The sequence below is a fragment of the Thunnus thynnus genome, chromosome 3, assembly GCF_963924715.1.
Source record: "Thunnus thynnus chromosome 3, fThuThy2.1, whole genome shotgun sequence".
Lineage (NCBI taxonomy): Eukaryota > Metazoa > Chordata > Actinopteri > Scombriformes > Scombridae > Thunnus > Thunnus thynnus.
The window spans coordinates 2,763,042-2,784,450 of NC_089519.1; the positions used below are offsets into that span (position 1 = coordinate 2,763,042).

The 21,409-nt window shown below is 39.8% G+C and overlaps 1 protein-coding gene across 1 annotated transcript in view; it reads left to right on the top strand.

The window, feature by feature from the left end:
* Positions 1–21,409, top strand: part of LOC137174924 (alpha-1,6-mannosylglycoprotein 6-beta-N-acetylglucosaminyltransferase B-like) — a 121,641-nt gene that overhangs the window by 21,656 nt on the left and 78,576 nt on the right. The window contains exon 3 of the mRNA XM_067580467.1: positions 20,947–21,097. Coding sequence (XP_067436568.1) covers positions 20,947–21,097 — 151 coding nt within the window. The remainder of the gene's footprint in view (positions 1–20,946; positions 21,098–21,409) is intronic.

Sequence of the window (21,409 nt, forward strand, 5' to 3'; positions counted from 1 at the left end):
AGAGGACGACTGGAAGTGAAAAGAGGTGAAAAGGAGAGCAGAGACAGTATGTAAATAGAAATGTAAAAGGGAGAGGTGCAGAGGGCCAAAAAAAAAGAGAAGCAGAGAGGAAATGACAAATCGAGCGCAGGTAAATAACAAAGAGCACAGGGAGATGACGAGAAAAGGTGTGAAGAAAAATGTGAAGAAGAGGGACACAGGAAATGACAGAAAGCAGAGAAAGGACATTAAGACAGAATAGGAAGGTGAAGGGGAGAAGTGAAGAGAGCATTAGACATGCTCAAGGAGAAATAAAGAGCAGAGAGAGGTGACAGAGTAAACATCCATATACAGAAGAGCAGCAGAAACTTTCTCTTTATTTAGTGATGATTGCTATTTATGTCATTTTTGATTGAGTTGACTAAATGGATTCACCATATCAGTGTCTACTTTTCCAGGCTGCCATGTTTTGTCCTTCCTGTGTCTAAGATCTGGGGACTGGTCATGTGTTTTATGACTCATGTGGCAAAAATGTGCAGTTTTTGGCAGAAGCTGAAGATAACAGTAAGTAGACTTGATTGTATGTATTTTTGTTTGTTTGCAGAAAATACAAGTTCAACACACCACACTGTTAGGAACACTAATTAGTAGGTAGATACAATCGTTAACAGTATGGAGGCCTACTTTTCTGAACGTTTGTTTATGTAAAATACATGGAGGTAAAATACAGAGGTCATAGACTGTAGACTAATTTATCACAGATTTTTAACAGCTCATATTATATAATAATTTTATATTTGTTCTCGGTTCATAGAATAAAATAATGAAACAGATTCAGATTTTGAGTCAGTGGGGGGCAGGGAGAGTGTTTATGAGTCCCACTGCCATGGGGCAGGAACTATTCTTATCGCGTGAGGTTTTGGTCTTGATAGACCTCAACCTTTTACCACAGGGAAGAGGTTCAAGCAGATGGTGTCCAGGGTGGGAGGGGCCTGCCATAATCTTTCCCGCAGGCCTCCTGGTCCTCGAGGCGTACAGGTCCTGAAGAGATGGCAGACGGCAGCTGAAGGTCTTTTCTGCAGACCGGATGATGTGCTGGAGCCTGTCCTTTATCTTTTACTCCCTTTATGTTTGTCAGGGTAAGCATCAGACAGCCCCACAAAAGAGTATCTGATTCAAAAGTACTTCCATGATGGCTACAGCTACAATGAAATGTTGGATTTCCTGGCAACGACTCACAATGTTAAAATGAGCCTTCACTCTCTAAAGAGTAAATTGAAAAGCTTCTCATTGTCCAGGCAAAAAAAAATTACTCTCCTCTTGCTACTCTACGTGCTGCCATACAAGAAGAGCTGAAGGGACTGGGCCAGCATTGTGGCTACTGTTCGATGTGGCAGACATCTCCGACAGTGAGAGGGGATGATGTCATGGCTTTAATGGGAGAGCTTGATCCTTTAGGAATTCAACTTCGTGCAAGACAAAGAATTATTGTTATTTAATTCTGGAATAATCAGAATTTGGAGGAGTTAAAGGCTCAGCATTTAAAGTTCATAATTAGATCTCTGCTGGTTAACATGACATTTCTGTGTAAATGACCATTAAACGGACAATAGAACATGCCAACCCACACAGAGGTGGGACTGAGTAAACTCCACAGGTGATCTCAGTAAATACCATTACAAGTTATCTTATCCTTGGTCACTCAGTTCATTTATGAGACACTGAGATTGTAGCCTTTTCCTCCTCTGAAATGTGCAGATACAGTGGTACATCTAGTGTTGTTGCTGGAGCATTGATTTCCTTTCCACTGAAATGATCAAAATCAGTAGTTAAAACAGAGATGGACCCCTTTTATCCAGTAAATACTTTTTTGTGGTATTGCAGGTTTACTGTTTGATGATGATCGTTATAATGTTAATTTTTAATCCATTACATGGAAATGTTTCATCTAAAACAGCTCTAATTTGAGTCTGTGTGTTCAGGTCTCAATTCTGGATGGACGTCATGAATGACCTGAGGGAAAGACATCTCTTCAGTGGTGGTCATGAGCACACATGCCTAGTGCAGTTCATGTTCATGGGTGTGCTACAGAGGTACTCCGATGAATGCAGGGAAAAGTGTAACATGCATACCATCAGAGCTGCTAACCAGTCACATTGTCCATCTGGTAAACCAGATGTCATGTACAACCTGCCTCACAGGTTTGTTTCTACCAATTAAAATATTTAACTTTCATCAGATGAAAAATGCAATTAAATTCAGATGCCTGTTGAGAAGCTTTCAATGAAAATACAGTTTTCTCTAAAAATGAAGATTCTGTCATAATCTATTCACCTCATGTCAGCCATTACTCTAATTATATCTATTTACAAACTTAAGTTACAGAAATTGCAAAGCAAAATTTCAAGTACAGTACATCATTAGAGCATGCTGATTCTCCCAACACTTCTCACCAGAACATTACACAGGATGAACTTAACTTCAGCACAACTTCCTGCTTATAGATGAACAACAATATATATATATTCTTCCCACAGGCCCAGAATTACAGCGTGCCAGTTGACTGAAAACATATGTAAATGTAAAATTGAATTGATGTGCATATTGTACTCCAAGGTCACAGTTTGTGTTTTCTGATACTGTCTTTAAAATTGGTGGAATCCAAAACCAGGTGAGATATCCAGAGGTAACCAGGTTTTGTATTCCAAAGTCCATGTAGTTTTTAAACTGGTCAACATAAGTCTTGGACATCAGTATTTCAGCTGTCTTTGTACAGGTTCTACTGACTGGGAAGTGAGACGTCAACTGAAAAATCAGTTTTCAGGGATGTCCCAGTATTTGTATCTGTATTTGTTGAGGCAGCACAATTATTTGTGTTTGTATTCGAATAAAAGTGGAAAGAGGCTTAAAAATCCTGTTTTTGTTTTTATTACGCTTTTAATTTTAGAAAATTAAAGTGAACTCGAACTGGAGTCTCCCAGATCATAGACCACTGGGCTGACTACTGAGCTAAAACTTTACTCATCACCTCATTGCAGACACAGTATGTAACATGTACGGAGGAACTTCAAAGGCCATTCTTGCTTTGCGCTTTTCATTTATTACCTATTTTTTGTGGAAAGGAGAAGGTGAACAATAGGTTATGGAGAGTCCCTTGGGAGCACTTCGCCTGTGTCAGTAGCTCAGCTTTATCTCTGGGGAACAGCCCCAACTCTGGGAGTGATGTCCAAATTAGGAAATGTGCGTCATGTAGCAGGTGGATGTGACTCCCCTCATTGAGACCTGCTGATAGACGTAACAGTGGAGCAGAGGAGAGAGACTAAGATAGGAATACAACCGACCTGTGCACTGGTATTTGACTTGGGCTTTTTTTTCTTCCCAAAAACAAATAATTTTAAAAATATTTTTATGAAACAAATATTCATAAATCCACTATTTGTTCTTTGCCAAATAATGTATTTGTATTTGGGCGCAACCCTAGTGTTTAATTCAGTGGCAAACATCAGGATGTCCTGGAGGAAGATTCCTGTTCGTTTATCTGAAAAAAAAGTAGAAGTATTGAGTTAAGTTATAAAATATCATATTTCAATATAACTGCCATCAATACAAGATGATATCAAGATGAGAACAATTGTTCTAATTAAAATAAACCTTCTGTGTCAAGAAGATAGTCTCTCCAGAATCCTAGTACTCTAGTTTCTTTCTTTTGTCTTGTGCTGCCTTTTTCACTGAGCTGAACCTCAAAGATTTCCTCCAATGTTGCAGATGTCAGCTGTTCCACACTTGAGCACAGAAAGGCCCTGAATACAGATGCATGCTGCTCCAAAGCATGAATGATATCTAGTGTTGGAAGTCCCACCTTGAATCTAGAAAACATTTAGAGCAATCATCACCTCTCTCTGGTCATTAAACGATGTTAGAGTAACTTAAGTGAAGCAAACTCAAATAAAAAAATTAAATTCTCTCAAAAGTACAGGACTGTCCAGTGAAGAATCCTCCTCTCAGATACAACTACACTCTTGTAAACCCTCAGTTGCCTTGATATCACAATTGGTCATAGCACTCATGCTTTTGGGCTTTTCAATATTCATCATGTTTTGAAGCCTCGAGTTTGGCATTTTGACCTTCCCCACCTTAGATTTTTGGAGCCAGAAGTGATGAGAAGTGACCATATTTGGACTAGAGGGTGGAGCTGACCCTGACGCAAGCTGCTAGCTTGGTTAGCATGGTGCATTTACAGTCTATGGTTAACTGTGATAATGCTAATGCTAATTTTTGCTAGCGAAAAACAGGCTTAAAACCATTCGAATAAAATGTACTAACGTTACCTTAGTTTTAAAATATCATCTGTGTTGCTTGCCTTACACCCACAAACAAGGCCTATTTTAAATTGTGTATTTTTATACAGGGGTTTGGTACTAGCGTTGTTACCTCAGGAGCTGTTGGACCATGCTTTCAGCACCTTCAGCAGACACATCCCCAGCATTTCAGAGTGGAGAATACTACTTATTTTTCCATGATTTTGAAACCTAATTTTATATACTTGGCTACTCATCATTCAAATTTGGCTGGGTGGTTAATTACACATTTTTCTGTGGTGTGACAAACTCAGAACAGAAGCAGAAAGATTTTAACCAGGATATGGAAGATGGTGCCCATGTTTTGGTTCACTTTCATCTATGTTGCTACTAGTTCTCCCTGTCACAGACATCACTTTCACTAGACGCCTTTTCTCTGCAGTTGAGTCTTCCTCTCTTGTCAGTTTCATCTCGTTACATCTTTTACATTGTTTTCGTCTTGTTATGTCTGTCATGTGTGATATGCACCAATGGATACACTGAGGGATCATCTTTTCTATGTGTTATTGTCCCATCTATTTAGGTTGAAATCTGTCTTTATTAGTAACATACGGAGAAATCTTTGCCTGGGTAGGCAGTGACCTATCAATGTGACATGTCTACATTCAATTAATGCAGCAGACCAAGGTCATATTACACATGGATAGATAAAATATAGTCCACATTAGGCTGTAAATCAACAAATATGCCTAGGGCCTGCAGAGTCAGTCAGATGTGGAGCTAATGCACAATCAAACTAATCAATGGACACATCTGGCTTACAATGTGCTCACACATTGTTGACTTATACAACACAAGAAACCCCAACAAAAAGAGAGAAAGAGCTTGATGTCAGCAGACCGATAAGTAGAAAAAAAAGTATTCACCACTACAAAAAGTGCAAAAGCACACCAATAAGCACCAACATAAAGGAAAAAAAGAGAGAAATTCAAATGGCGCACTTATTTTATTTGTAGGTGAAGTCCATGCACCTATCCCTCTGGACAAAGATGTCACTGTCTTTGATGGAAAAGTCCTCCTTGTTAGGTGTATTCCTCAGTTTCATAAGTTTCTTCATAAGACATTGTTGAAAATCTTTTTAAGTAAGAAATATCCATGCTGACTGCCACCGTTAAGCTATCTGTGCTAAGTGCTAGCAGCTAGCTGGGGAAGGGAGCTATGTCGAACTAACTAACTGTCAAAAAAAAAGGCTTAAACTGTAGATATCCACATGGCATCAATATGTCCTTTTAATAGACGCTAAATGGTAAATGGACTGTACTTGTACAGCTCCTTTCTAGTCTTCCGACCAATCAAAGCACTTTACACTACGAATCACATTCACACATTCACACACTGAACGGGTACAGGGGCTACCATGCTACCATCCCAACCTGCCCATCAGAGGAAATCTAATCATTCACACGCAGATGGCACAGCCATCATGAGCAATTAGGGGTTAAGTATCTTACTCAAGGACACGTTGACGTGTGAACCGGAGGAGCCAGGAATCGAACTGCCTGTTTTCCGATTAGGGGACGACCCGCTTTACCTCCTGAGCCACAGCCGCCACTGACCTTTACCACCTAATAGCCATCACTGCATATAACAAGCTAACATTAACCGGTTAGCTCACTCATGATGCCCAGAGGCATAGATTGCCTATGATTAGTAGACTGACTAATTTAACTGGAGTATGTGTAATCCTGGGACAAATTATGAATACCCTGCCTAACCTGACCGCACATCATTGGTCTTGATGTTGGGAATGATGCAAAATAAAAATAACTGATTAAACCTAAAGTAACGAGCCTGTCTTGAAAATGTAAAGAGTAGAAAGAACAGATATTTGTGTTAAAATGTAGGGGGTAAAAGAAAAAAGTTGCCAGAAAAATAAATACTCAAGTAAAGTACCTGAAAACTCTCTTTAAGTACAGTAACTGAGGTATTTTTATTTTGTTACTTTCCACCTCTGATATATAATATTAATGAGACTGAATGGTGGCATTTCAGTCTTAACAGAACTCAACCATGTAGATTAACAAAAATAATTTAAGGATTTCAGGTTTAAGAGAAACAAACTTTGTATTATAATGGCTCAAAAAAAAAATGGAGACAGCAGAAAACATGCAAGTACATACAATCTTATTAAATACGCCACACACAAAGAACTGGAAATGCAATTATATATTTATTGACTTTCACATTCATACTCGCAGACAGACTGCAACACAAATACACTTGGCACTGTCTAGTAGCTATTATCCATATTTCAAAAGAACAGCATCCTCAGCACAGGGGAATTAATAAATAATTGATTAACCATCCAGTGGGATTTAATAAGCATGTTCTTTGCATGCATGGTGTTATGATTTGTGTATTGTCTCTCTGTGTGGATGTGAATGTGATGTGCACACATGTTTCTACAATGCCAACTATGATTATTGTGCACCATAACCTTTAAGTGGCCAGCAATGTTGTCAACACAGCACACACTTTATTATGATTTTCCCTACACAATAACTAACATTTCATCTCTGTCAGCATCAGCAGAATAAAACAAAGTAGTGTCTCCGGTAGCTGAAAGATAATACAATTAGGCAGAGACCGCAGGCAGAGCCTCAGCTGCAAACAGAGGCTTTTTGAAGCTGACATGGCTGTCAGATTAGTCTGAGATTTAGTATATATAAATGTGTTGATTTGAGTGTGCACACGTTTGTGTGTGAGACAGACACAGAATGACAAAACATCTGCAGATTACACAACAGAGTGTCAATTGGAAACAGAGGTCACTCTTGTCTTAGTCCACTTGAACACAAACCTATCAGGGCCTCAGTCAACTGGCCTAGTTTCTGCTCTATGATTTTCTCCACCCCTCTGTCTCTGTTTGGTGTCTTCCCTTCTTAATTCTGTTCTTCCCTTCAGCTGCAGATTTCAAATCTAATGTAATACCTTTTATTTATTTTTAATTTCTTGCTAAATGAATTTACGTACCGCTCAGATTTCACAGTAGGTTGGCTATAGGTGGTAAAATAAGTCCAGCAATGGATCAGGATATCAACACTCTGCTTAAAATCAGTTGTATCCACTAAAATGAATAGGGACAAATGAAGCATTGACTGGCAATGAGTGGAGTGAACGTTCTCACACGGCTTTTACTGATGCATTTTTGTTTTTCTTGTTTTTTTTTCTGTACAAAAAGAAACCAGACCAAAGGAAAAATGCAACAAGTTTGCTGATTCATCCAATGATTCATCAGACCAGAGCAAACAAACTATAGGTTTGAAAATGCCCTTAATCTAAGGTGACATATCCAACTGATGTGAATGTTCTCAGTGCTGTAAAGCACATATAGAAACAATCACCAACGTTCACAGTTAGTCTTATTCAATCAAACTTAAGTCAACAGACAGAACATTTATAACCTTTACTGGATTTAAACCATTTTTGTCATAATGAAGTGGATAATACACAGAGGTAAGAACTGTATCAGTGATCATCACTATCATAAAATCATAATGCGTTTCATTATTTAGTGCCGCTTTGAGATTAGCTAACTGCTGCCAAATGTGTTCCCTTAAAATTTAAACAACGCCCTCTGTTTTCTGATTTAATCATTTTTGGGGGGGAAAAAAAAACAAAAAACAAAAAAAACATTCTGCTTTAAAATTCCATCAGTGACTGAAAGTTTTGCAAAAAGCATTTAATGGCTGTTACAGCATAATGTTGTTGTTTATCCCATCCGTAGGAGATGCATAGAAGCTGCTTGCACTCTAACGAGATGTATGCTAGCAGCAAAGGATTTCATGGGATGTGGTGAAATTTTTCCAATAATAATATATGAACAACTGAAAAAAGGAATATGTGCAATCGAGTGATGTTACCACATTAGAGACAACGACTGTGTTGTTCCTCTAGTTCATTTTCTATTTTGGCTCTGTAAAACACATCACACAGTTGTTGCAATTGGCTAAAAGCCTTCAGACTATACACTATACACCTAAACTGCCCCCAGCCCAGCTGTTCATTTCGACTGTAAACATTTGTATATCCCCAGTTTGCAACTCAGCCTCCCAGTATCACAAGGCCAGATGTCCATTCTGGCTCCAACAGTGGTATGTCTTTCCTCTCACACATGGTTTCACCAGTCCTTTGCTTCATTACCTGTGAGTCAGAGTAAATAACGGGATGAGTGACGGTGCCAGGGCACTGAAGTGTGCCATCAAGCCAAAAAAAAAAAAGAAAGCAGCTTCTGCCAAATCTCTCAACACAGAGTATAGCCTTGACAGATGCTAATTTATTTGCTGAGCGCTGAATTATAGAGACAAACACTTATAGGTCCAGAGAGAGAAAGAGTTAGAGACCATTAGATACGATTCGAGGGGAATAGGGATTGAGAGATGGCAAGAGGGAAAGAAGGAAGAAGTCGGGAATCGTGAGGAGAAAGAATGTGTGAGCACATGAAAGGAGGAGAGAGAGGAAATTGAGACAAAGGACAAAAAGATTATTGAGAGGTCACAGAAAAGATTGATTTCTGGAGTGTGAACGTACTCAAGTCCGAGGAGCTCTGAGACTATCTGTATTGTACCGTACAGGATGAATGTGCGGTGACAAAACTGAAGGATAAAGAAATCCTTTTTTGTTTCGCATTAAACATAATCACCGTATAAACTGCCCTGTGGTATACTTTATACATCAGGAGCCAAAACATGTAGTCGCTGGCAGAAGAACGAACCTGCTTACAGCTCAGTGCATTTCTAGAAAGCACAACTGAAACATGCAGCCTGCAAGTGCTCGTGTACAATGAATATATGACGAGTGGAAGGAAAGGGAAAGCATGGCGTTAGGAAAATTCCCATTAATGTCTGATTTTCTGATGATATCATTGCTTCTACTGTACGACAGTAAATGTGACACTGTCCTTTTCTTTCTCTTCCATTGTTTCTTTATTCTTCCCTCAGGGATGCAGCCATGTTTCATTGTGACGTTGATTGATAGCGGGCCTTCCGGTGATGTAGTGAAAGATAATAGAGAGGCAGAGAAGATACATGGAATTACTGCCTATGGCGAGACCTTCATGTCATACATGTGCACACAAATCAAACCGTACAATGCATGTTCAGAATGTGAGCGTGTGTGTATGGGCTTAAATTAGGGTCATATGTATTGTGACTGTGTGAAAATATTTTGTGAGAATACGATCAAACGAATTCAGATGTTTGAATGTGTAAAAAAAATATCTGAACAAATCTGTAGAGATCTGTAGCTGTGCGTGACACTTGGTCAACAAATGAAAAAGATTTGCACAAATAATTTCCAACGTGTGATTTCCACCTGCAGTTACATCTGTAAAACATTTTTAAGATTCTTAACACATTTATTTGTAACATTACTGTAGATGAGCTTCACAGAACAACCAGATATTAGTCTTAATGTGGGACTTTCTTGTTGACTTTAATGGCTGCCAAAAACTGCGCAGTCTAATCTGCCTAATGGTTTTTCATTTGAAAGTCAAACCTTTTGCTTTGCTTGTACTCAGTCTGATATATAGCTGTGAACGGCTATTTGCAGCTTTTAACGCTTTCTGTTTACAAAGCAGAAGAGATGTAATCTGTCTCTGAAGATTCTTTGTCATCCTGGTCACAGGATGTTCAGCATATAGTATATAGTATTAGAAGCTATGTTTAGTTGATAGTAGGTGAAGATTAATAATGAAAACATGTTTCATTGAATTCACCTGCTGGCTAGTTATTTAGCTTGAAATTGGCAAAATTGAAGTTTTTGTTTATCTTTTGACCATCTGACCTCATGAAGCTAAAAACCACCTGAGCTCAGTCTGGAAAAAGGTGAATCCAAGTGATCATTGAAGACATTCTGCCAATCATCAAAGAGTCTTCTTCACTTGTGATTTGTGTGGTGATTACCAGTTTCTGACTTGTAAATAGCCTTCACATCCACATCCAAGTTGTAATTGCGACTGGGAAACAGATTTGTGACAGTTAATAACACTTAAGTGCCTAAAGACCAAACCATTGTCTTTCCCATCCGTTCCATATGAGCTGCATACAGAACAACCCAGTGAGGTCATCCTAACCGCTGTTATTTCCTTTCTGCTTTCTCATCTTTCCAGGAAATCCCTCAATGAGCATAAACTACATCTTAATTCTACTCGTGCACACACCTTTTTGAACACACTGTAGCCGAGTATGTACAGTCAGTCCCACAGACCAGTGAAAAGGTCACGTCACACTAAATCAAAATTCTTATGTACCCCCAACCAGCACACCCACACTCACACTCACACACTTTCAACTCAACCTCTCCATCTTTGCCAGTCTCAAAGTCCAACACAACGCTCCGTCACACTAACACACATTGACGTGGTTTGTGGTGAAAGGAGCCCCTGCAGCTCTGAGTCTTGTCTGCTCTGGAAAGCAGAAACCAGTGAAAGTCAACAGTGAAATGCTTTCTGTGAGACCTCAGTAGACGACGGGAATGGTAAACAGGTCCATGGCTTGTGTCTGTCAAGCTCGTCTGAATGAGGATGAGTGTGACTGTATGTTCTCGTATATGGTGTGTGTTTGCATCACTCATAAACACTGCATCACACATGAATAATTCAAAGAAGAATAATTCTATCTGATGAAGGAAACCGTTGTTTTTTTTTTATTCCATTTGAAATTGTGGTTGCAACAGCAGTCGCTATCACCCCGTTTCATCAGTTTCATCAAGAAACAAACACAGCAACACATGCAGACACGATGAGCTTGTCAACAGATTAGCCTTTCATGCTGCATATGTGTACATAGGCAATTTGGTCTCTAGTCAAATATAGTATTTGATTTGTCCGTCTCAAGAGCTTTGTGTGAAGCTCAGTGATGCTGCTTTTCCATCCTCTGGCATCATCGCAAGATAAACTATCAACATGACAGAGAGGGAAAGAGTGATAGGGGATGAAAGATAAAAGGAAGAAGGGTGGAAAATGTTAAAAGGAGAGGAAGATCTCGTCTACTACATCTTTAAAACAAAAATCGAATAAAACAACAGCTCACAGAGTCCCTGTGAGTGAACAAAAGTCGGGAAAGGAAGGAGAAGGGGATTGAGAGAGGGGTTGAACCGAAGCTGAAGTGTTGAGACACAAAGAGCTAGATTACAGCTACACACAAAGTCTTTCTTCATCCCCTCCTCAATCACTTTGAAACAGAGAAGCACTCAAAAGAGAAGTGACAGAAGCTGTCAGTATTAATAGGCATTGTAGCTGTCGCTCCTTTTCTGTGTCTTTTAATATCCTCTCATCTATCCCATCTCCCTTCATGAAATCCAATTTGCTTTGACATGGCTTGATGAATGGTGAGAAACCCGTCAAAACTAAATGAACAATAAATATTTCAAAAAGTTGAACAGAGAGGGGGAATTAAGATGGAGAAAAGTGGGGAGTTTATACAGCAGCTGGTTCTATTCTATGCTGTAGGGCACAAAATAATTTATATATCATCATGTTTAGTCTTACATCTTGTTAAATTGTCTATTAGATCACTGGTATTTATTGTGTTTACTTCATCGCCAGCACAATAAGTCACTGTGTGCATGCTTCATTTGCTGCATTTTCATTTGCTCCCACCGTATATACTTCCATTCCCAGTGTGCAGCCAAAAAAAAAAAAAAACCCCATTCCACTATTTTCTGCCTGCACTCAATGCTGTCGTTGCTTTAGCTAATGAACAGTAGAGCTGCTGCACCATCATAATTAAACTGCATGTAATATGTAGTAATTGAATGTGGGTGTGGAAACGAGGAGAGGATATGTAGTGGAGATTGGAGCGGTAGCCGTGCATTAAGCGCCGGTCTGTCTGTCTGTGTCTGTGTCTGCCCACTGAAGGATGGGAGAGTAGTTTTACTGGTGATTGTGTTGTTTCATTTACTGCAGAGGAGAGGGGGAGTGAAGTGGAGGGAGGGAGGGGGGGGGTGAAGAATTAGGTGAAGGAGTAAGAACAGGGAATGAAGAGGATGAGGTTAGAGGAAAGCATGAGTGTGAGGGAGATAAGAGGGGGGATGAAGCAAACAAAGACGTACACTTTTATAAAAGAAGACATCAAACCTATGGAGGAAAAAGAAAAGATATGTTATTTTACACAGCAAGCGCTATATATTTAATAAGCTAAATGATTGTTTAGGCTGTCATCTATGAACTAAATCCATCATGAGACGATATTAAACTTTAGCTAAACAGTTTCCTGAATATTGTGCAGCTCAAGCCGAACAGCAAAGACTTCTTTAGTGATGATGTCATCATGAGACGAATCTCAGAGCTGATTTTACTGGGACGCGTCTGCGTTTTCACACTCACAGCTGGAAGTCCTGTATTCAAATTATACTCACTGTGATGGAATATATCAAACATTTATGAGTTATTAAGCACTGATGAACCAATTTCATAACGTCTCATGTTTCATCATCAATTCCAGTCTTTATTGTCTCATTTCCAGCCTGGAGAGACAGTGTTCAGTCTTTTAGAGTTTGGCTTGTAACGTACAAAATAGTATCATCATTTCGATTTTGTTTTGGGCTGAATTTTCTGTCAAGGTAGCTTTCAGTCTTGTCTGTCATTCTCTGTGTGTGTTTGTGTGTGTGTGTGTGTTTCTGCTTGTGTGTGCTCCTGTGACAAAATTACATCGGTCGCCAGTTAATTTAGCTGTGTCAACTCCTATCCAGCAGGCCCTTCTGTCAGCATTCATCAAACCCACAAATGGTTTTCTTCTCATGAATATGCAAACATCCCCCCCAGCCAATCAAAACACCATCCCGCTCTGACACACATAATACTTCATGCATGTGTGTGTGTGTGTGTGTGTGTGTGTTTTGGTGTGCTGGCATACAAGTACGCCAGTCATCATGCGTGCTGTGTGTGTGTGTTTAAAGAGACGATGGCATGGACACGCTCACGCACACACACACACACGCACACACATGATTGGCTGACTCACTGCAGGAAGGATTATAGTTCAGAGCTGTCTCACAAACCCACCACATATCAAATGATAGAGAGTTTGCTTCAAGACAGTTTCATTTTCAAAGACAGAGCTTGATCGTGCTTGAGATGTGGAGACGGGGGAAATGTTTTCAAAGTGCCATAACTCTGCTGCAGGTGAATAGTCATTCCTCACTTCTTTTTTTTTTCCGACATTGAATTTCTTAGTTTTCAAAATGCTATCTTTATGGGATCGTGCCATATTTGAGTAGTAGTTCTAGGCTGTCAGTATTAATTGTTCAGTACACTTACATATATGTGCTGTCATGCGTCGGTGGATAATTCGCTGCAGTTTATTTCCATTTTACCTTCGCAGAAAATCTGAGCACTTGTTCACCTTGTTGTAGATTTCCCTCTCCATAACCTCTCTCCTTTTTACAAACATAAACACACACACACACACACACTCACACAGGCTTCAAGAGCACCTCGGGGCACAATCACACACTTTTAATGGGAGGAACCCTACTGCTGTAAAGCTTTTTTTTCCTCAGCGCTTAATAGTAATGGAGGAACCCATTATATTTAACCTTGCACACAGTACATGCCTCAGTCATAGACATACTTATATGCAGTACTGTACGCACACACACACACACACACACACACACACACACACACACAGAGAGAGAAATCCTGCCTCTCCTGTCTTAGTGTGGCACCCTACTGTGCTGAGATATGAAAAGTCATTTTTTGATTTTTTTTGATGGTGTTGACACAGACAAATAGTATTCCCAGCCTGGGTGAAATGTGAATTTTTGAAGTTAATAACATAAAAGGATTTGATGGAGGGAAGTCTTAGCTATTTTGTGTTGTATGACCCTTCCTGTCATTTCCATTACCATAAAGTCAATCTGAGGGATACACTGTGGCTATTTCAGGATTTTTTTTTACAAGCATGTGCACACCATACACAGAAGCTACAGTGGCTGGCACTATCATTTCCAGTGACTGATATTAATTGTTCCTCATGTCAAGATTTTGCTGCTCCGAAGTGGAAAAGGCAAAAAAAAGCCAACTTTCATCTACAGCATGTGCACACACATACAGTACACTCAGCCAAACGCACCCCTCTCTGTTTTCAGTCGTCTGTTTAGAGACACTAACAAGGAATCTGTTCACGCTTGATGCATTTCAGTCCTCAGGAGAAATGTGATGTGCCGTGACACCAAATATTCAGTCCAATACGGTGGCTAAAGCAGGGCACCGTGCACATGTGTGTGTATGTGTGCATGATTTATTCCACCCCATGCCAGTAGGGTAACCCAAACACGGCATGAAATAGTATGCCAGCAGCTCGGTCCTGTTAGCTCACTGCTTTTCCTCTTATTGAATCTGAAGTCTGCATCTTCCCATTTGACTCCACACTTGGCGGGTGTACGGCTGGCTGCAGACCCAAGGGATTGCAGTGTGGAATTTGGTGCTATCTGGACACGCGATATATGTTTAATATTAATAAACAGACAGCGATCAGTGAGCTGCTCCGCTCTTTTGCAGTGGCAGGTCAGAGCTTCAGGGCTGTGTGGACTGACTCCTGCATGTCAGGGAGGGACCAGAGACGAGGAATGACACGGGTCACAGAAAAGTAGACAGCTTTTTTTATCAAGAATGGACACTCTCACCCTGTGTCTAGACAGAAAGCATAGCATTAGCAGCACGGTTAGCAGAGTGACTACACAGGAGGCCTTCAGGTACATTGTTGAGCGTAGGTCACCTGTGTTTTGGAAGCGCTCAGAGCCCAATACACAATGACTAACGACGCAAGTAAAATGGAGCAAACACCTCCACCGGCAGTTCAAAACCAGCTCATCTCATATGTTCCGAGACTGTGGTGAATGTGAAGCACCACCACAGATAAAGTATAAATCTTTTGAGCAAATATAGCGTGAGCAGCATGTTTAGCAGATCAGCAGCAGCGAGTGAACTAATGTGTCTACACAGGAGGTGTTCAGGTACATCATTGAGCGTAGTTAGTGTAGTTACACGCATAAAAAAGATGGAAATACTTTTCATGGGCAGTTCAAAACCAGTTTGTCTCACATGCTCCGAGACAAACAAAGCACAAATCTTTGGCCCGTTCTGAACTCTAAAATAACTTGCAGCACAAGTCTAATTAAGGGGAATATTTGGTTATTTGGTGTCAATTTAGGAGTCTAAACATTTCTACCCATTTATTAACCTTCCTCTGTTATCATTTTCTGCAGATCAAAGGTGTCATTGCGATGTAATTAAAACTACAGGGCAGTGTTGCATCACTCAGCCCTTTCCAAATTAATACATGCATTGATCAAGAGGAGCAATTTCAACATGTCTTTCATTAACAAATCACTGGCACTCATGGGGAACAATGCATCATAATTGGCACAACTCAGAGACACGGTTGACTTGCTACAACATACTGTGCATTCAAATGGCCTGTTCCATGATGCCTTTAGCTCCATTTTTTTCTTGCTAAATTTAGTATTATAGGCTCCCAGTCACAGAGGCAATAATCACTACTATAAGCTGCTCCAACTCAGGCTTTGAATTTGCTTTCAGCAGGGACCTTAATATAACTTAAGCCTCAGTGTGTGAAATAGCCATCAAACTCACAAGTAATGGAATATTTATCATGTATGTTTATGACGGCATTTGCAATGCTAATTTTCCACATGTATTTTAAATGTATATTCATAAATGTTGGATGGGATTTTACAACTAAGTTTAATAAAAGGTGAAAGCATGGATAAAGCCATCAGAAAGGTTTCTCTAACAGAGGAAAGATGTGTCAGTGCCATGGGCGTGAACAGTAATGGGAGACATCAATGAATTCATATATGGGTTTGATTGACAGCTCTGACCTTTCCTGCTTTATGATGTTAACTTCGGTCAGTTTCATATCTTTGGTCCGTTGCACTTGAAGAGGATCAGAGGTGTCAATTATGGTCACTGGTTTTAGTGGAGCTTTGCATATAAGATCTAACCTCTCAGACTTCACATCCTTGGTGCTTCACAGCATTTAAGTGTCAATTACCGCTGTAGGTCAGAAACCCTGTAATTCCACTTTGGCCCTTTTTTATTTCAGCTCTGCCACTTTAGATGTAAAAGACAAAAAAGAGAAGAAAGAGAGACAAAATTTAGTTGCTACAGGGACTCTGAAATCTATTTCAATGGTATTGTGCTGCATCAAAAATGCAGTGATTAGCAATGAAACAAAGGTTTAAAGCTGACTCTATAACCATCAATCTGATGGCAGGGCTTTTATTGTACTGACCAGTCAGAACTTATCAATATATCATGCAAACAATGGACTAACTCCTGCCACAGTGAGGGGGTCTAGAAGAGCTCTGACTGTAATTCTCATGTAATAGACTGATTAGAGTGAGTTTACCACACAGATACTACTAGACTACATCTACACACCGTCTAATCATATCCACACTACTAAAAAAAACTGCCTCTTCTTCGACCTCTTTTTAGTTGTCAAACAGCAAGATATACTGTGTTTTAACACAGCCGGATTCATGATTTATTTTTTTCTCATTTGCCTACAGTATTTTCCTGTTTCCGTTGTCAGACAATGGAACAAGTATTAAATACTGATTTAATCGCAGCTCCTAAATACTTGATAACCAGCAGTTATTCCTAAGCTGCTGCACTACGGTGATAAAATCATCAAGTTATCTGACAAAATCAACATAAATGCAGGTTATTGACAACAAGCTCTGCTGTCTTTCTGCTTTATTGACATTTAATCAATCAATCACAGGGAAAGGTCCAGAATGTGGACAGAAAGTCCTTCTAAACTTCCACATCTCCTCACTGGGCAGCTTGGGTTTCCCCGTACACACTGAAATACCGAGTTTTAAGATTTAAGTTTCACCCCTCCGTCCAGATTAGAGGGAATTTCAAATTTAATTGGCTTAGTGTGGATGTACTCTCAGAGGGGAAATTGGTTGCTACTTTTAATTTTGATTCTCCGTAATGTCAATGTCACACTCTCCTGTCACTCCACTGCCCTTTGAGCTTTAACAAGTCAATGCATCATCATCTCTGTAGTAATGTAACTGCTGCTTATCCTCTTTCCTCTCCTCTGTCCATTACATACAGTTTTTGTGGTCACAGTGTCCTTCACTTGCAAATATATTATACCAATGAGATCTGAATGAGGTTTCATCTGATGAGGGCAGATAAAGGCAGTCATTTTCTATATAATGGCATCATTAAAGAAAGCTACTGAAATATTGACGCTTGTCCTTTAAATTGCTATGGCAAATAAAATTGCATTTGGTCGCCTCAGTCAAACACGTTTAGAAGACGTGATGAGGTCGCCGGTGAGTCCTTTATCAAGGTAGACAATGAGATTGGGAAAAGGAACAGCTTTTCAAAGGCGGGTCTCATTTATTACAGCTAGTCATTTGCCATCCATGGGAGTGCAGCGTCTGTGACGAAATTTTGACACAGAGATTTGTCAAGAAACAAAGACTAACAGAGAACAATTAGCCCCCCGACCTGATCCTTTATACCTCTAGGCTTTGTCGAGTCATTCCCATTCGCTCCCTTTGCTGAAAAAAAAAAGCCAATTTTAAAAAGTGTTTGAAAGTATCAAATCTAGTAAAATGTAGTAAACAAAGTGTGTGGTATCATTTTCTCAGCATGGCCGTTCCATCAATTTGTTTGACCCTTAACATGGATGTTATTCATTATCAGCCAATCACAAAGATGTCACCAGAGCGACCCACCGGTATATTCTTACACAGCGATCCATCACAAGAAAAGGACACGATACTGTCAGTCTCGGACGAATGCATCTGTCGCTGAGGAGATAACTCACTGAACTTAGGATTCCTTCGGCTGCTAGAGGAGCGAGGCAGACAATGACCTTGCACCGGAGCTGTTAGGCACTGGAGCCCATTGGCTGTAATTGCCTGTCAAGCAGCAGACATGGTGTTTGACTGAGTGGTCAGACAGCGTAATCCAGGTGTTTGCAGTGTCAATAAGGGCGCTAGCAAATGTTCTGATGGGAGGCTAGAAGAATATACTCTGACCTTTGTGTCCCATACTGTATGTCTCAAATTTCATTCTATTAGGCTGTTTACAGCATCATGTGTGGTTCACAAAAATGTAATGATGGCATCAAATTAAAGTGGACAGATTCCCTTAGGCCATCTTTACTCTGTGTTGTCATGTGTGACAGTATCTGGGTTGTGTTGATTTACTATACACCTCATTTATAATCACACCTGACATTAAAATGAACAGTAAACACTCTGAATTCAGATTTGCATCACTGAAACAAAGATTATCTATCATTCCCCTTCCTGCTGAATTTGCGGTCTTTAAAATTGCCAGTTTTTTATTTCATTTGGCTTGTTTACCATCTGCCAGCATCCTGACAGTCCACTTTTGATAAGTATTGTATTTTACTCAATGTGTTTTCTGCCACCTGTTTGATATGTGTGGACACAAAATGTTACATCCACTGTACACGAACAATGAGTTGTGGTTTTGCAGGGGTTATGTGCTTGACAACTTATTGGTTAGGTTGCAGTGACTTCCCGGAGTCTCTGCTGGTTGCCAGGCAACCTCATAATGACAACAACAGATATGAGAACTGTATGGAACTTTGCCTCAGTTCCGTACAGGTAGCGTGCTAGCTAATGTCAATCAAACAAACCCTCACCCCTCCAGATCTTTTTTCTTTATTCTGATGCAAAACTATTAACAATACTTATAAAAAAAAACATGTTGACATTATTGTTGACTGCAAAGAGGGATAATGAGGGGTGTGATATCAGTTCTAACTATCCATCTAACTATCTAGCCATCCACCCAACCTGCTTCCTCCCAATAAGGCTAATTGTCACCTTGTATTGACATCCTCTGAACAGCGTCACTTCCCTATAAACATAACTATAGGACCTTTAATATACTGTTGTTTTTCTTGTGAGGACGGGCTGCATAGACACTCTAACCCTGGCAGTGTCGCTTTAATTATCCTAATGAGGTATTTTTTCCAGTCTATTCTATTATACAGTATATTCTTCCTCTCTCCTTCAGTGTCTTTTTCTCTGCATCTATGTGTGTGTGTGCTTGTTTTAAGACTCACTTTTCAATTCTGATGGCCAATGAATTCATCTCGCCCCACACATGCAACTATGTACACAGCCCCTCCTTACTACCCACACAGAGCCCTCTCTGCTATGCTAGATGGAATAAATAAATTGGCCTTCACACAGACACAGACTGAGAAAGACTCGAGAAAGAAAGAGACCGAGAGCCTCAGCATAATTAGTTCCTGGCCTTTCATAACTCATAGTCTTGGTGGAAGTCTCATACTCATATCAAAGGGTATCAAAGGATATAAAGGTAAGCCCCTATTCAGACATCAGACTCTGGAGTGTCTGGGTGTCTGGCCTGAACAAAAGCCAGTTTATGACAAGACGTCAGAATACAGGCATTGTGCAATGTGCATTGCTGTAGGCAGAGGAAATGAGAGATCAAACTGTAGATAAACAGGTTAAAGACCGAGATAATCAAACTGTTGGCTTTTAGACTTTAAGATGAAGGATAACGCACAGGCTGAAATGAAGAAGAGCTGCTCTCATGGGGTTAAAGTGGTTTTGTGGTGGGGGTGGGGGGGTGGGGGTTGTCTGACTGAAAATGGTCATTTTCAGGAAGCTGTCTATACTAAATGTTCAATGCAGCTGACAGCCTTACATCAACTCAAAGCAAATATGGGGTATGAATGAAAAAATTAAACATATTTTACATATTTTGGGGGCAAAAAACAAAATTGAAAGGCTTCAAAAGGACTCAAGTTAACTTCTGTTCATTCATCATTATTTTTTAATTACAGAAATAACCCTAAATGTTATTTAATGGTGATGGTCTGAACATGACTTTAATCAGTGAAATGGCATCAGTAAACTTCAACACATGCCATAAGAAGTGACAGACGCATAAGAACCAACTGTTGTGACTCTATTTTTCTCTGGACAGACCGCCGGCTTTCTGCTGTTTGGATTTCACTCTTCAATTTTGAATAATCATTTCTTTTTAAAGGTTTAGCCATGACAAATGGTAAAAATGGTAAATAATTCATAACTCATGTGACATTCTTCTCTGTTACAGCCCCATTTTATCATTTAAGTATATATATGCAAAAAGTACCATGAGAAATCTCGGATAGATATTGCATATTGGAAATCCTTACTTAATCAAGAGTGAGGAGAAAGAGTGGCTTTCTGAAAAGATATTTAATTTTAGAGGAACTGTCGATTTTTCATTCATAAAATGGTTTCTGCTAGCAGAACATTAGACAACACAGAAAGGAGGAAGATTTAGGATACTTACTCACAAATCTAATAGAGAACTTTTGCATTACTTGGCACACTGCAGAAGGGACTTTGCTTTTGATCTGCATTGCAGTGAAGTGCATAGAGACAGCTGCCCAAAAAAAAAGACCAGCCAAAATCAACTACGGTATGGTGGGCAGGTAGAGCTGCAATCTTTGGTGTGAATGTGCACGCTGTTCACCAAGTTTGTTATATATTCCTCTCTCCTCTGTCCAACTTTTCATTCATCTCCTGTCTCTCCTTGCTCATCTGTCTCTCCTCTCAGTGCTGGGAGGCGTGGAGTCACGTGGTGTGCTGAGGAAGATCAGTGACATGCTGGAGGTGATTCTGAAGAGGATGGACAGCCTGTCCAAACTCGACAACACCTCCACCACCGACGCACGGCGCCTGGATGAGCTCAGCTCTGCTATCAACAGGTAGGCTCCTCAGGCTTCCTCAATTTGGCTTTTTTTTTATTGTGTGTCAGTGTTAGCTGGTACTCACATTCAACAAAATTCATATTACTTTAATCAGTGCTCACCAGCTGCAATCAGTTAAAGTGAGATTCCAAAATAGATGCTGAAATCCTTTCCAAAAAATACATTATTTGTCATTTTCCACTTGTTCATGGATTTTTTGTGGCCATGTGGCAAATATCTAGACTGATGTTTAAAGGGGTAATCCTGCTATTTAGTGTTGCACTTATATAAAGTTGTGGTTATATAAAGAGACAGATTAAAAAAGAACGG